The following is an 18095-nucleotide window of genomic DNA, read 5'->3' as shown; positions in this document are numbered from 1 at the left end:
TGTATAGTACTGTTCACACAAGGTAAGCTACACTAGTACTGTGTGTAGTACTTTTCACACAAGGTAAGCTCCTCTAGTACTGTGTGTAATACTGTTTACACAAGGTAAGCTACATTAGTACTGTGTGTAGTACTGTTCACACAAGGTAAGCTCCTCTAGTACTGTGTGTAGTACTGTTCACACAAGGTAAGCTACGCTAAAGTTCAAAGCCTTGTGGAGCACTGGAAAGAAAGCCAAAAAAAAAAAAAAAAAGAGTGAACAAACTGATTGCTAAACTGATTTGGATAGCATAAATTATAAAGTTGTGACCACTTATTAAATGTCCATGTTTTAGAAGTAGTTAGGAGAAAGGGAGAAGGAGTTCACTGTTTGATTAAGATTTTGTCCTTTTTTTTTTTTAATAAAAAAAAAAAAAAGTCAGAGAAAGCATAATGCACATATAGGGAAATATGTAAAGACAGGTGAACTACGAAGTGTTTATTGAAGACAACAACAACTGAATAGATACATAATTCTGTGTCAATCTACAGGAATGGCTTTATTGCTTAGTTATTTTATTGTATTCTAGTTTTATTGATATGCAAATCCATCTATCATCCCCAGCCCCTTTTTCCAGTTTCTGCCTATGGATTTGGAGTGTCACTTCAAAATTAAAACTCATCTAGAGCCTGTGTTCACACTGATGGGCGACTAGCCCTGCTGCACTTGTTTGATTATACTAAACACATGCATGTACACTCACACCCAAGGCCAATTCAGAGTACCTAATCCACCTACTGTATGTCTTTGGAATGTGGGAGGAAACCCCTGTGAACACATGGAAGGCATGTCGACAATGCACATAAAGCACTCCAAGCAGGAATCAAACTGTCGGACCTCTTGCTTTGAGGAGACAAAGCTACCTGCTGTGCCACTGTGCTTCCCTAATCCCCATGTTTATAGAAGCTTTATGATGGTGAGCTAATGGGTACTAAAAGGTCACCGATACATTCCTCTGTTCACAGAGGTGGCATGTTTTCACTTTCTAAGCAAGGATTTGCATTCCATGTATACTGCGATGTCTGGTGATAAATTTGCTGATGGTAGAAAAGAACTAGATAAAGAAAACGTGCTGTAATGTGGACAGATGGATCAGTGAAAGTCAAACTGTTCATGCATTCTAAAAGTGCTGTAGGATAAGCAAATAGGATGCAGTTATGCACAAACGTATCCTTTACACTGTATTTATACGGTTTAATGGCATTGTTGATACAAACAATTCCCCTTTAATTGTTATTTTCTAGACATAAAATAATGCATATGCCTTTTTAAACCCTGCTATTAAAAAACATTCTGATATATGTACAGCCTGTGCTATTTTTTTTCTTTTTCTTTACACTTTGTTTACCAGGGTAGAACACTAAACACTGTAAGCTAAGCCCAGATTAGCTGCAAAACTTCAATAACCAAAAGAGTAACACAATTGTTATAACCACATTTCATGCAGTCAGAGGTTAACAAGATAAAACAATACGCAGGCAGATAATGAAACTATGCACCTATTTACAAAAGGCAAACTCCTCAGTTACAATGAAAAATGAGGCAGCAAGATCTTGAGTGAAAGGAACACCATAGAGATGAAATTTAATAGATGATGTGATGTGTCCAGCACTATGGCATTTGCATTTGTTTTGATTTTTAAGATACTGTTTGCATGGAGGTCTGAATTTAGAATAGTTTGTAATTTCAGTGAAATTGTGTGGGAGAGACTGTCATAGTTTGGTATCAAGTACAGTGAAGCTATGATCGGAGCTGTGAATTTTAGCAGAAGGGGTTTGGAACATAGGCCCATCTGTAACCTGGCTTCTTTGGTTGCAGATTTCGGTGGCTATGATAAATTTCATAGCCAACAGAGATAAGATGTCATGGTACAACAGTCTGAACAGAAGTGAGCTCAAAAGGATACTGGCAATGGCATTGCTCGGATAATATCAGGCATAAGTATTCATGTTATGGTACGTTTGTGATGAATCAGCAGATTTTAATGGATAGGGTTTGTAAGGGTAGTTGTGCTCCTGCAAGAGAAGGTAGCCCATATTCTAGTTGCGCAAACCAAATATCTTTGCCTAGAGCAGTCTTGACTAGTGGAAAGTGGAACTGAGTTTTTGGGGCCAAAATATTTCAATTTTTTTACAGTAAAATTTGCAACTGCATCTGTATTATTTTTTTTTAGTAATGTATTTTCTGCAGTGTCTGTAATTTGTATGTACACATTTGTGTGTGCATGTGCACTCTTGTCTATGTGCATGCATATGTGTATGTAGATAGATATGTAGACATGGAATATATGTACAAACATATATTCAGATATATATAAGTTAAACATGAAACCTACAATGCTTTTTATTTGATTATTCTGAAAATACTGTATATAACTAGTTGTGAGTAGCAAGCAATGCATTAATGAAAAGGACATGATAATGACACGGGTTCTGTACGTTTCCTGCAGATTGCTATTACTATAATCATACAACAGCACTGTTATCTTCCCTGAACACAGGGTGTAACTATGAAGCATGGGAAAATGAAATAGATTAGATGCACTCAAAGCAAAGAAAAAAGTCACGATAAATCTAATGAACATAATGTAAACAAGAGCAAACACTGCTCCATTTCTATTTTCTGGTTCTTTTCCATCTCTAATATCATCCAGTCCACAAGAAGGTTTAAATTAGATCAGTACTGTATCTTGTAAATACAAGGATCTTACCAAAAAGAATGTCTGCATGGACAAAAGTTAATAGCTACTGAGTGAAATATATTTTGATCATAAACAGCTCTTAAACAATCTATATGTAAACAAACATTTTAGAACATTATCCATTTTAGTTCAAAGTGCTTGGTGTCATCATGTTTCACATTCATATGATAATCTACACCAATCACTCAGATATAGGTGATGAGAAAACAAACCATCCTGACACGAGTATTTGACTTGTTTCGTAATTTTCTGCTGTTGTAATGTGAAAAACCGTAACTTCTTTGCATTTTATCATAGCTGCTGCTAAGATGGGTGAGGTGTAGTGCAAAATGACTCAGTAAATGTCAGTGATCGAGATTCCTAGGTAAGGCTATAAACTGGCTAACAATGACTGGATGGCATGCTGTGTGTACTGTGCATCATGTTAGCGTCTGCTACCACAACAGTCCCTTCAGTTGCTACCAAGCAGGCATATGTCTATAATCAGAGGGTAAAATGAAGCATTACTGCCTCTCAGGCAGCAGGTACTCCATACACAATGTCTTATCTCCAATTGTCAGTCCAATACACTATCTGTTCATGCATGTACACACCTTACTGATGATTTTTCAAATAAAGTATCACTCCAGCCAAAAGGACTTCAAAGTAAAATATAAACTTTATAAAAAATACTGTGATTAAGTGCTTTCATCCTACAGTAATTGGCTTCATCAGATTCTGATGCCCTTTACTATTTTGTGGGTTGGTCTGTTATTCACGGCTATATCATAACATCGAGAGTTTAGGTTGTCGAATGCTAAATCATCGATACTTAAGCGTCGAAAGCTTACAATAGTGAATGGCCACATCATCAAATTCTTTCCTCTGGAAAGAATTCGGGTTGCCGTCCGTAAACAAAATAAACAAACAAAGCCAAACATAGTGGGGGGCTGCACCTCCCCCAACTAAATATACCAACTCCAAGATCACTCTACATTGGGGAAAGGGCAAATCCCCGATAATGGCCACGTAAATTCTTTCCCGAGGAAAGAATTTGCTGATGTGGCCATGCGCTACTGTAGGCGTTCAATGCTTAGGTGTTGATTATTAAGCATTCAACAACCTAAGCTGTCAACAATTCCATAGGAACCCTGTGATTCTTGTGCTGAAAAGTTAACATTATCTTTTCACAATCAGATGAGGTGTGCAAGTTTTATTTTTTCACCATTAGACACTGGAGGTGTACACAGTTAAAGGGGCTATAATTGTTGGTTATGTTGACTATTCACAAATGAGAATAAACAAATTATGCTGTTATGATCACAGTCAGTAGTCTAATTTTGCATGACTACTGGTCATTTTTCTAAAATAAGATGAAATACTTTACTTTGGTCATTTTTCTTGCCACATTCAGATATCTGAGGTGTATACTGCCAAGTGACTATAACTGATGGGTACAGTTATTGGTGGAGTACAGTGGCAACAGTTCATACAGTGTTAAATCAGGAAGATGCATCCAAAATAACATCAGTATTTCTGAGCTGGCAAAAAAAAATTGCAACAGGGCTTATGGCTTGAAAATCACCCAGGGACCAAGGTCCTCTTAATCCACCACTGACTGTTACTACCCATTATTTTCAATAACATATACAGGTTTTACTTCAGAAACTTATTTTTCACACTACACACTTGAACTTATTCAAAAGGATAAGAAGCAACAATGTAATAACACTGACCTTTACAGCTGTATTAAGTAAAAAAATTAAATTGCATATTAAAAAAGTAAGGCTTAAAGAAATGCAAGTACCCATAAACCGACTCGTTCCATCTTCACTCTCTTAGACAGAGTTTCATGTTTAATGCAATTCTAGTCTCAGGTGTTCAGAGAGTTGTTACAAAAGAGCAAGGTCATCTCTCTTACATAAGCCTGCAACTTCATTGATTAAACAGGTTTATAGTTGATCAGGTGAGAAAGACTGAAATAATCTTTGTCAGATTTTCTTAGAGTAAAGTTAAAAAAAATAGCCATATCACAACAACCAAGGAGAAAAGTCCCTAATATTTCATGTAAAATCAATACAATATGCAGTGAGGACTCTAAACAGCACATAAACTCCAGACTACATAAAAAACAGCTAAATCATACTTTATTAATATACAAGGTATCAAAGGAATAATTTTGTTGAGAGTGAATGCACTCTGAGATGTGGAACACAGTCTAATCATCTGAAATAAGAACAGAACACAGTCTGAAGACTGTTCTAGAAACAATACGAGTGCAAAACCAAGCATGCACAGGATCTCTGTGTACTTGAAACATTAATGGGCAGTTTAGTAGTTCAGGATTCAGCAATAACCATAGATTATTCAGTGCTTATGTGACTGATACAGTGCTGTTCTCACAAGGTAAGCTATACTAGTACTGTGTGTAATACTGTGTGTAGTACTGTTCACACAAGGTAAGCTACACTAGTACTGTGTGTAGTACTGTTTACACAAGGTAAGCTACACTAGTACTGTGTGTAGTACTGTTCACATAAAGTAAGCTACACTAGTACTGTTTGTAGAACTGCTCACACAAGGTAAGCTACACTAGTACTGTGTGTAGTACTGTGTGTAGTACTGCTCACACAAGGTTAGCTACACTAGTACTGCGTGTAGTACTGTTTACACAAGGTAAGCTACACTAGTACTGCGTGTAGTACTGTGTGCAGTACTACTCACACAAGGTAAGCTACACTAGTACTGTGTGTAGTACTGTTCGTTATACTGTTCACTCAAGGTAAGCTACACTAGTACTGTGTGTAGTACTGTTCACACAAGGTAAGCTACACTAGTACTGTGTATAGTACTGTGTGTAGTACTGCTCACACAATGTTATCTACACTAGTACTGTGTGTAGTACTGTTTACACAAGGTAAGCTACACTAGTACTGTGTGTAGTACTGTGTGTAGTACTGCTCACACAAGGTAAGCTACACTAGCATTGTGTGTAGTACTGTTTGTTATACTGTTCACTCAAGGTAAGTTACTCCAGTACTGTGTGTAGTGCTGTTCACACAAGGTAAGCTACACTAGTACTGTGTGTAGTACTGTGTGTAGTACTGCTCACACAAGGTTAGCTACACTAGCACTGTGTGTAGTACTGTTTACACAAGGTAAGCTACACTAGTACTGTGTGTAGTACTGCGTGTAGTACTGTTCACACAAGGTAAGCTACACTAGTACTGTGGGTAGTACTGTTCACACAAGGTAAGCTACACTAGTACTGTGGGTAGTACTGTTCACACAAGGTAAGCTACACTAATACTTTGTGTGAAGTAATGTGTGTAGTACTGTTCACACAAGGTAAGCTACACTAGTACTATGTGCAGTACTGTTCACACAAGGTAAGCTGCACAAGTACTGTGTGTAGTGCTCTTTACACAAGGTAAGCTACACTAGTACTGTGTGTAGTACTGTTCACACAAGGTAAGCTACACTAGTACTGTGTGTAGTACTGTTCACACAAGGTTAGCTACACTAGTACTGTGTGTAGTACTGTTCACACAAGGTAAGCTACACTAGTACTGTGTGTAGCACTGTTCACACAAGGTAAGCTACACAAGTACTGTGTATAGTACTCTTTACTCAAGGTAAGCTACACTAGTACGGTGTGTAGTACTGTTCACACAAGGTAAGCTACACTAGTACTGTGTGTAGTACTGTTCACACAAGGTTAGCTACACTAGTACTGTGTGTAGTACTGTTCACACAAGGTAAGCTACACTAGTACTGTGTGTAGTACTCTTTACACAAGGTAAGCTACACTAGTACTGTGTGTAGTACTCTTTACACAAGGTAAGCTACACTAGTACTGTGTGTAGTACTCTTTACACAAGGTAAGCTACACTTGTACTGTGTGTAGTACTGTTCACACAATGTAAGCTACACTAGTACTGTGTGTAGTACTGTTCACACAAGGTAAGCTACACTAGTACTGTGTGTAGCACTGTTCACACAAGGTAAGCTACACAAGTACTGTGTATAGTACTCTTTACTCAAGGTAAGCTACACTAGTACTGTGTGTAGTACTGTTCACACAAGGTAAGCTACACTAGTACTGTGTGTAGTACTCTTTACACAAGGTAAGCTACACTAGTACTGTGTGTAGTACTCTTTACACAAGGTAAGCTACACTAGTACTGTGTGTAGTACTGTTCACACAATGTAAGCTACACTAATACTGTGTGTAGTACTGTTCACACAAGGTAAGCTATGCTAAATTTCAAAGTCTTGTGGAGCACTGGAATGAAAGCCAAAAAAAAAAATGAGTGGACAAAATGCGATTGCTAAACAGAGATGGACAGCATAAATTATAAAGTTGTAACCACTGATTTAAGTGTGCATGTTGGGGAAGTAGTTAGAAGAAAGGAGTTCACTGTTCTTGTGAGATTCTGTCCTTTTTTTGAAAAAAAAAAATGTCAGGGAAAGCATAATGTACATTTAGTGAAATATGTAAAGACAGGTTAACTACTAAGTCTTCATTTAAGACAGCGACAATTGAATAGATAGAAAATGGTGTGCCAGTCTACAGGAAAGGCTTTATTGTTTAGTTATTTTATTGTATTCTGATTTTCTTGATATGCAAATCCATCCATCCATCCCCAACCTCTTTTTCCAGTTTCTGCACATGTATTTGGAGAGTCACTTTAACAGTAAAATTCATCTAGAGCCTGTGTTCACACTGACAGGTGACTAGCCCTGCTGCACTAGATTGATCATACTAAACACATGCATGTACACTCACACCCAAGGCCAATTCAGAGTACCTAATTCACCTACTGCATGTCTTTGGAAGGTGGGAAGAAAGCAGGAGGAAACCCTTGTGAACATATGGAATTCATGCAGACAATGCACAAAAAGCACCCCAGCCAGGAATCAAACTGTAGGACCTCTTGCTTTGAGGAGACAAAGCTACCTGCTGTGCCACTGTGCTTCTCTAATTCCCATGTTTATAGAAGCTTTATGATGGTGAGCTAATGGGTAATAAAAGGTCACCGATACATTCCTCTGTTCACAGAGCTGGCATGTTTTCACTTTTTAAGGATTTGTATTCCATGTATACTGCGATATCTGGTGACTCATAAATTTGCTGATGGTAGAAAAGAACTAGGGAGAGTATGAAACCAACATTATAGTGATAACCTGATTATGTGCCTGCTGACATCACAACGTAGATGAATTCACCAAACACTGGTTTTCAGATAAAGAAAACGTGCTGTAATGTGGACAGATGGATCAGTGAAAATCAAACTGTTCATGCATTCTAAAAGTGCTGTAGGATAAGGAAATAGGATGCAGTTATGCACACAAGTATCCTTTACACTGTATTTATAAGGTTTAATGGAATTGTTGATACAAACAATTCACCCTTGATTGTTATTTTCTAGACATTAAATAATGTATACGCCTTTTTAATCTCTGCTATTAAAAAACAATCATGCCGATGTATGTACAGCCTGGGTTAGTTTTCTTTTTCTTTACACTTTGTTTACCAGGTGGAATACTGAACACCGTAAGCTCAGCCCAGGTCAGCTGCAAAACTGCAACAACCAAAAGAGCAACACAATTGTTATAAGCACATTTCATGCAGTCAAGAGGTTAACAGGATATGCAGGCAGATAATGAAACTATGCACCTATTTACAAAAGGCAAACTCCTCAGTTACAATGAAAAAATGAGGCAGCAAGATCTTAAGAGAAAAGGAGGTCATGGGGATGAAATGTAATAAGATGATGTGATGTGTCCAGCGTTATGGCATTTGCATTTGTTTTGATTTTTTTAAGATACTGGTTGCATGGAGGTCTGAATTTAGAATAGCTTGCAATTTCAGTGAAATTGTGTGGAAGAGACTGTCATAGTTTGGTATCAAACACAGAGAAGCTATGATCGGAGCTGTGAATTTTGGCAGAAGGGGTTTGGAGCATAGGCCCATCTGTAGCCTGGCTTCTTAAACTGCAGAATTGGATGGCTGTGATAAATCTCATACCAAACAGAAATGAGATGTTGAGGCAGAACAGTATGAACATAAGTGAGCTCAAAAGGAGACAGGCAATAGCTTTGTTTTGGATAGTATGAGGTAGAGCCAGAGGTGTTCATGTTACGGTATGTTTGTGATGAATCAGCAACTTTTAATGGATAGAGTTTGCAAGGGTAGTTGTGTTCCTGCAAGAGAAGGTAGCCTATATTCTAGTTGTGCAAGCAAGATAGCTTTGCCTACAGTGGTCTTAACTGTGGGAGAGAGGAACTGAGCTTCTGGATCCAAATAGTTCAATTTTAATGGTAAATTTTACAATTGCATCTGTATTATTTTTTCTTAGTAATGCATTTTCTGCAGTGTCCGTCATTTAGAAGTACACATGTGTGTGTGTGTGCATGCATGCGTACTCTTATCTATGTGCATGCATATGTGTGTGTGTAGATAGATATGCAGACATGGAATATATGTACAGACATATATACAGATATATACAGATATATACAAGTTAAACATGAAACCTGCAATGCTTTTTATTTGATTATTTTGAAAATACTGTACAATAACTATAGTTCTGAGTAAGATGTAATGCATTAATGAAAAGGACATGATAATGACACGGGTTCTCTATGTTTCCTGCAGATTGCTATTACTATAATCATACAACAGCACTGTTATCTTCCCTGAACACAGGGTGTTTATGTATCAAACTATGAAGTATGGGAAAACCAAATAGATTAGATGCACTCGAAGCAAAGAAAAAATGTCACGATAAATCTAATGAACATAATGTAAACAAGAGCAAACGTTCTCCCATTCCTCTTTTCTGGTTCTTTTCCATCTCTCATATCATCCAGTCCTCAAAAATATTTAAATTTGATCTGTACTGTATCTTGTAAATACAAGGATCTTATCAAAAAGAGTGTCTGCTTGGACAAACTGATAGCTACCGTGTGAAATATAGTTTGTTCATAAACTGATCTTAAAGCAAACTCTATGTAAACAAACATTTTAGAACATTATCCATTTTAGTTTGAAGTACTTGGTGTCATCATGTTTCACTTTCATATGACTATCTACAGCATAGACGCTTATATATGTGGTGAAAAAAACAAACCATCCTGACATCAGTGTTTGAGTGGTTTCACAATTTTCTGCTCTTGTAATGTGAAGAACCGTGACTACTTTGCACTTTATCTGCTGTTAAGATGAGTGAGGTGTAGTGCAAAATGACTCACTGAATGTCAGTGATACAGATTCGTATGTAAGGCTATAACCTGGCTGACAATGGTTGGATGGCATGCTGTGTGTACTGGCCATCATGTCTGGTACCACAACAGTCCCTTCACTTACTACCAGGCAGGCCTATGCCTATAGTCACAGGCTAAAATAAAGTATTAGTATTACTGCCACTCAGGCAGTAAGTACTCTGTACACAATGTCTTATCACCAATCGTCAGTCCAATACACTGATGTCTGTTCATGCATGTCCACAGCCTACCGATGATTTTTCATATAAATTGTATGCGTCAAATTGATTGAAAAAAGTATTACTAATTTCTGCATGTTTAGTAATAATTACAAAGTAACACAGTTTGACAGTCCTATGTTTTGTAAATATTTTCTACATTACAGTACTTAAATGTTTCACGTGTTAAGAAAATGTATAGTTCTGCAATAAGAAATGCCTCCACTATCACATTTGCAAACAGATTACGCTCATTTACAGCTGTCACTCTACAACATTTCCAACTCCAAATGTTTGCTACTCTTTCTGAGAACTCAAAAGTGTTCCCATAAGATAACATGAACTTCTATAAGAATATAAAAGGCATAGGCAGACACTGATTTATTTCCATATGTGGTATAATGTAATGTCTCCTGATAAAGTCTAAAGCTTCTGACTGATTAAGCATAGCTTACAATGGTTGAGGGTATGCTTACCTGAGTCACTCATTAACAGTTATTAAGTACCGTGACATTTTTCCCAATTTCAAATACAGTTTCCAAACATATTTAATATAATCAAGGACAGAAAGTATTCCCTTAAATTCCAGCGGTATTACTATAGTGTTTGCAAGTGATTAATTCTGTTTTGTTTAGCAAATCCAAAAATGTCTCAAACAAAAACAGCTCTCTGGTCATAACTCGTATTCATCTTAGCAGAAAATAAATGGTAATAAGGTCATTATTTAAACAAACACAAAAACGGACAGTCAGTCTTTGCCCTGGTGCCACATTTTGATAACATTGATTAAAGCACATGAAAGTAAGAGTCATACTGCACTATGTGGAACAAAAATGTATTAAAAACTCCCATCTGTAAGTGAATAAAGGGCTCTTGCTATGTAGCAGTAGCATATAAGAACAGATAGAAAGAGGCATACCAAAAAGGCAATGGAGTTTTAAGTCTCCAGAAGTATGTTTAATATTGTATCCGAAATGCTACATTGTCTGATAAACAGTTATATTTAATATGCTTTAATGAAATAAGATAGAATAGTTTACTACTCAAACGTTAATGCTTACTACATGTAAAACAAAGGTTCAGTGATCCAATGGTAAAAGTGAACAAAGCCATACAAAGCCTGATTTTAAAATAATCTTTTTAGTTCATCAAGCCTACAAAAATAACTATTACAAAGTAGGCAAGAACAATATTTTTAATTTCTGGAGTGAGCATAGATGTAGTATAAAACAGGAATGGCAACACAGAATGACAGACTACAACAGTTGTTTTTCCAGCTATGGTAAAACATATTTTCTGTTCCTACCGTAAGTCTGGTTTTCTGTATCTAACAAGTTCAGGCATTCATCCCTATCCTTCTCAATTCTCTCCATTATTGAACATTCTGGAACAGAACCTGATACCTACAAAAAGAAGAGAAAAAAGACAAAAAGATATATATATTAATAATGCAATATTATTTCAAGAAATACATTCCAGATCAATACATTATTTCTTATATAAGGACAAGACTAAATTATTAAAGACTGTGGAAACTTGAAATCATAATAAAACAATTTTATACCAGTGTGTATGTATATATATATATATATATATATATATATATATATATATATATATATATATATATATATATATATATATATATATATATATACATTATGATTTAATGCTGGAGGTTTTTCCTAACTGTAAAACAAAACTAAGGCAAAGTTGCTTGCCAAGCTGCTTCCAGAATCTCAAATAAGTTCTGACAAGTTGCAACGCCAACACCCCACCACTGGTAATGATAATCAATGAGCCTCAATCCTCACCACTAGCAACAGTAGGCGGACGTACATTGAGAGGATGACAGGTACACAGTACTTTCAGATGCAGCTCTCTGCATCAAGTGCAATTTCCCTTAAGAGCACAGACTCCCCACTGGCACAGCTATAGGGTTGAGATCTCAGCTGAGTGGCCAAGCCAAGAACTCCAGCACCCTCTCTGTTTAACCAGTGCTTCATGTCCCTGCCCAAGTAGCTAACACACACACCTGAAGTTTGATTTATACACACACACACACACACACACACACACACACACACACACACACACACACACACACACACCTGGAAAAGGCTGTCACAGGTTCACTAGCTATTCCCCCTTCTGCCCAGACTATAAGGTAGTTATCACTGCCACCAGCCATGTCCTTATCAGCTACTTTAAGGCCCTTAAAGGGTGTCTAAACGTACTGTGTAATATTACTATGAATACAAATGGTAGTTTGACCAAGAGCAAGGCTATAAGGAGTGGCCCAAAGTTTCAACAAATAAATAGGCAAGTACTCTTCCAACTTAAATATGTCTCACAAATATCAGCCACAGCAAAAGGTTTAAATATATTTAATAATAAATAATAAAAGAAGAAAACATTCCGTATATAAATCACATTAACATCAGCTTTCAAAATCACAGCAAATACTTAAAACAACATTGCAGGACAATCTCAAATAAATAAAGAAAACATCTAAGCTATACTTCACTATATTCCTGTCTGAATTTAAGAGAATTACTATACCCTAGTTAACTTACTTACAGAGCAAGCAGGCAGATGTGGTGAGTGGAAGTTCGCCAGGTCAAATACAAAATACAAAATGCCCAGTCTATCTCTCAGAGAGTTCTTAAATTAATATTTCAAATATTACTGCAGCGGTAGCTTGCAGTATGACATCACTTCTTGTCATCTGACTCTATCCTAGGTGAAACCCCCACTGATGCAGCAGACAGCTTTTACCATCTACCTGTGAAAATACATAAACAAGGAATTCTCTTAGATATAAGGCAAATCCTGGAAGTCATAAACACTTGGAAGACAATACAAAAAAACGGTACTTACATATTATCGCAAACAGATTTGTGAAGGCACCTAAGTGGTCATATTCCTGCAAAAACAGGAATGTCACCATTGAAACGGGTGTATAAAGAAGTAGTACTATGTCACTTGACGTCGGGTATGAGGCAGCGAGAGGAATAACTGTGAAATCCATTGCGTGCTTCATGTCTGAAGTCCCCATTTGCACTTTACTCTTTATTTCGCTCAGTCACCGTCTCCACAGTTATCACCCTACTACCTCCTTTTCATTTGTGTTTGGAACATCAGTATTGCAAAAATGACATACACTATTCCGATGGAATAATAATTCGGAAGCATTTGCACTTGGATTGTTTAAAAAGGTGTTTTTAAGTTAGAATTTGAACTTGGCTTAATGTTCAACTTTGTGGGTAGCACTTCGCAGATTTTGCAGCCAAGTGTAAAGACGTCATGATCTTCGCAGTGCATTCTATTTTCAGGGGGCTTGAAGTTGAAATGTGACAGTGGTGTTCTCTTAGTGGTTTTCATGGAAATACATCTACAGAAATTGTTACAGGTGGTGTAAAGGAAGGTCTGTTATTTTGGGGTACTTATGTCCCAGACTCATGTTCTTGGGTAAGGCGTGACTGCCATGGTGTGTAACATTAAGGACATTTGTAAAGCAGGACTCAGCTGTACAGGTCGGGAAAACTGCTACCAAGCAACATGAATTTCTCCGTTGCTCATATCCCTGTGTGAAAACCAAGATGGCGCAATAGTACTTCAGACTTTACACACCCCTTGTTAGGTTAACTGACGTATCATTCAAAACTGACCAAATTATGTGCCTTCAGAAATCTGGTTGCAATAATATGTAAGTACCCAAAAAACTTCTAGTTCATAGGTTAGTACTAAGCTAACTGCCCCTTTTGAGCCATTTTAAGCTTAGCCAATTATCCCTTGTGAGACTCAAACCGTGCACCTTGTGTTTGTAAGGCAAACACCTTACCCATTAGGCCACCTTCCCATCCCTAGCCATTCTAGCCATTGTGTCTGTTACTGCACTGAAACTGAGAGATAACATACTTTGTTTATGGCCCAGCCATAAAGTAACTAAATGTCAACTATTCTTCTGATGTTTTGCAAGATAATCTCCTGTGTTCCAGTTTCCCTGTTAAAATATATACATTTAAACAGTTACAGTATGGTATATACATTTCTCCTCAGTACTTTACAAAATATCTCTTTAGCACACAACTGTACAATATGACATACAGTTCTAATACATCTGCAACACAAGCACTTACATGAAGCATGTTGACATTCGCAAATGACACATAACCATTTACAAAATTCCAGCTAGCTGGGCTGGCAGTATCTCCTTTCATGACACAAATCAATAGAAAATATAAATGTAGTATGTTATAACATAACTAAATTCCTATGTTTTTTACTACTAGTGACTGATAATTTCTCCATATTTATTATTTTTTCTTTCATCACTTGTTGATACTGGTACAAAAATGCTGATGAATTCAGAATGGTAAAAACGGAGATAAATTAATATGGCAACCAACTACTGCTTCCTGCTTTTATGTATATATTCTGTATATGTTACTGTAATCAAACCAACTAAATTCCTGACGTATGTATATATTCTGTATATATTACTGTAATCACTATGCATAACACTATTTCTACTTCTGTATCAATTAATGTTTAATTTTTTTTCTGCATCTATATTCTTGTCAGAACTTTTCTTCCTGGGCCTCCACCGAAAATGGGCTCTTTTAGGCCCAGTGGACTTTCCTAGTAAACAGATGCAATAAATAAATAAATAAATAAATAAATAAATAAATAAATAAATAAATAAATTAACTAAAATAAATAAATAAATAAAATAAATAAATAAATAAAACAAATAAATAAATATGTGGATTAAATTTATATAGCACACGTGCCGAATTCCCAAACTCTAGAATACCACTCTCTTCAAACCATGCAGTCAAGCATCTTACAGCTCATTTAGGCCGCCACTTATACTTGAGTTTGAATACAAGTTCAAGCAAGCATCATCTGCATATTACCAGAACACAGTATTCAAGTTAAAGTGAGGTAAGTGGGGCAAGTGTGGGGAGGGAGTGGAAGGGGAGATTTTAGGGTTAGGGAGCAGAAGGGGAGTCTCATGGTTAGGGAGCAAAGGGGTTAATTAGCTTTAGGGAAAGGAGATTGGAGTTTTAGGTTTAGGAAGTGATCACTGACCTTAGGGTTAAGGAGAGGAAGTGGTGTTTGGGGGTAAGGATGCAAGGACTCGGGCTGGAAAATGGGTGTGAGTTGTATGATTCTGGTGTAGAAATGGGAGATTGGGCTGGAAGGAATTTTTGCACTTGCTGTTTTTGAGCAAGTGGCAATGAGGAAGTAAGTCATGAGCTATTAGTATGCTAGCAGCTATATTAGACCCAGGTTAAATATGTAACATGTAGAGTTCATTGCAATCTGTAAACAGTTTTATCATCCTTCAACTCAACATGCCCAGTCAGTCAAGTAAGATACAAAGCTTGGTGTCATGGGGAAAAAAAGCATATTGGTGACACTTTGAATGCTAACATACAGTCTTGTAACAGCACTTTAATGTATGTAAAATTATAATCATTCATTAATTACTGATAACAAATACTGAATGACAATGTGGTGTTTAATGTTTTTCACTTCTTAGGCAAACCATAAAAACAGGCAACTAATATTCTTCCAGTCTCAAACACCAACTAGAAAATAATATTTTTGAAGTAATATAGAAAATACTGTAATCATAACTGATACATACCTGGTATTACAGTTATTGTTCTAGCATCACGTTATATTTTTTCAAGCAAGTGATAACCTAGATATAGGTCTATATTATATTATAGACCACTTAGCTTGTCGAACGCCTAAACGTCGACAAGCTAAGGGTAGAAAACATACAATCTTGAACGGCCAGTTAAGCAAATTCTTTCTTCGGGAAAGAATTTGCTTGACTATGCCAGACTAACAAACTTCCAACCCCCTAACTAAATATACCAAATCTGAGATTGTTCTACATTGGGGAAGAGACAAATTCCTGATAATCGCCAAGTGAAAAGATTGTTATTACTGTATTTGTTAATTTGCTGTGAGTTTCTCATTGAAAATATCTCCCTCTCTCTCTCTATTTGTCTAGATATATATATATATATATATATATATATATATATATATATATATATATATACATACATATACATATATGGTTTCACTACGACAGACCAAAAACCCACAAGACCGACACCTGTAATCCCGGGATCAAATACCTGAAAGACGAGAAGACCGACGGACCACAAGCGCAAAATTCAAAATTGCGAATGATCAACACACATACAGTACACACAGTGTCCCCCCAAACCCAAACAAATAATCCTACAATATAGATAAGCAGGAGGGCAAGCCCGCTTGCTCCCCCCATGTGGGGAGCTGCACCCCCCACACCCCCGCTACTTTAATATTCTAACTCCGAGATCGCACACACACACAAGCAAACTCACACCCACACATTTCAGTCCCTCACACACACACCACAGTCACAACACACACTAAAGCCCCTCACAAACACACATACATACAGATACTTACCTGAACCGCAACAGCAGAAGCGCTAACTCAATAGTCCTTAACATCGGGATTTTAAATTTCTCGCTTCTGGTCTTTCGGGAATGTGGGGTATCGTGCTTCTGGTCTCGGTAATTTGGGCGTCGGGATTCTGAGCATTCGGTATTGCATAGGGGACACATATATATATATATATATATATATATATATATATATATATATATATAGTGTGTGTGTATGTGTGTGTGTGCGTGCGCGCGCATGTGCTCACAATTTGTATTTTTATTTATTATTTGACCCGCGGTAGTGGTGCTGCGGTAGCGTTGTCGCATTCGAATCACAGCTAGAGCGTCTTCTGTGTGGAGGCATGTGTGAATGGACGTGCCTTCGTTGAAGGTTGTGCATCAGGGCTGGTAACTCGGCACACAAAAATCCACTACCAAACATTAGCTGACAGGACTTCCGCTGTGGTGATCCCTAACTGGGATAAGCCGAAAGACACAACAACAACATTTATTTATTATTTGACATTTGTTTACCAGGATAGTCCCGTTTTCAGCAGAGGTCTGGGGAGCAAATCTCTGAGTACAGACATAAGTAGCAATTCAAACATAGCTTTCAAATTTTATAGTAACAGTTTTCATATTTAACAATAACATCTAAAAAGTTTCAGCACATATTTTATATTTGTCTTTGTATTTATGTAATAGCTAAGATGTAATGCGTATAATTAACAGTGTCATTCTTTAGGTCTGAGTGGTGACAGACACTTATTTATATATACATTTAACGTATAAAAAAGGAGGGGTAGGAAAGATGAAATCGAAGTGAGATTAACCTGGAGTAGAGCAGGTGCATAGCCAAGTTTTGTTTAGATGTTGTTTTAATGACATTTTGAAGGCTGATAAACTGGGAGTTAAGAAATCTTAAATCTTAAGTTACAAGCCACAATTTTAGCTACACCATTAGCCTACATATTCAAATTAACACTTGCAGAAAAAAACTATACCACAAGATTTTAAACATACATGGGTCCTCGCCTTGCTGAACATACCAGCATCTGAATCTCCCAACATCAGCTTTAGGCCACTTGCTACTATCTGCCCTCTGGCAAAGACACTTGAAAAATATGCACACAAGCAAATCCTAGAGTATATTATTAAATATGACCCCCTTTCAGGCAGGCAACATGGATTCTGGCCTAAATGCAGCACTTAAACAGCTATATTTTTTTCTGTAACTTCATAGCTTTATCCTACTATTGTGAAAGGCCATCTCACAGAAGCATTTTTTTTATATAGAATTGAAAAGATGTTAATATCATCCAAGAGCTATCTCTGCAAAAATTGTCAGATTTTGGGCTCTTGAAAGAAGCTACCACATGGTGTAAAAGCAACCTTGTTAAAAAGACATTTACCATCACAGGTCTT

The 18095-nt window shown here is 36.9% G+C and overlaps 1 protein-coding gene across 1 annotated transcript in view; it reads right to left on the bottom strand.

Moving 5' to 3' along the window:
• Nucleotides 1-18095, bottom strand: part of VIPR1 (vasoactive intestinal peptide receptor 1) — a 2416152-nt gene that overhangs the window by 2128941 nt on the left and 269116 nt on the right. Inside the window, exon 2 of the mRNA XM_044066065.1 lies at nt 11513-11609. Coding sequence (XP_043922000.1) covers nt 11513-11609 — 97 coding nt within the window. The remainder of the gene's footprint in view (nt 1-11512; nt 11610-18095) is intronic.

The sequence above is a fragment of the Protopterus annectens genome, chromosome 3.part0, assembly GCF_019279795.1.
Source record: "Protopterus annectens isolate FY-2018-M chromosome 3.part0, PAN1.0, whole genome shotgun sequence".
Taxonomy (NCBI): Eukaryota; Metazoa; Chordata; order Ceratodontiformes; family Protopteridae; genus Protopterus; species Protopterus annectens.
The sequence above is the reverse complement of the archived record's forward strand: the minus strand, read 5'-3'. Positions and strand labels throughout refer to the sequence as shown.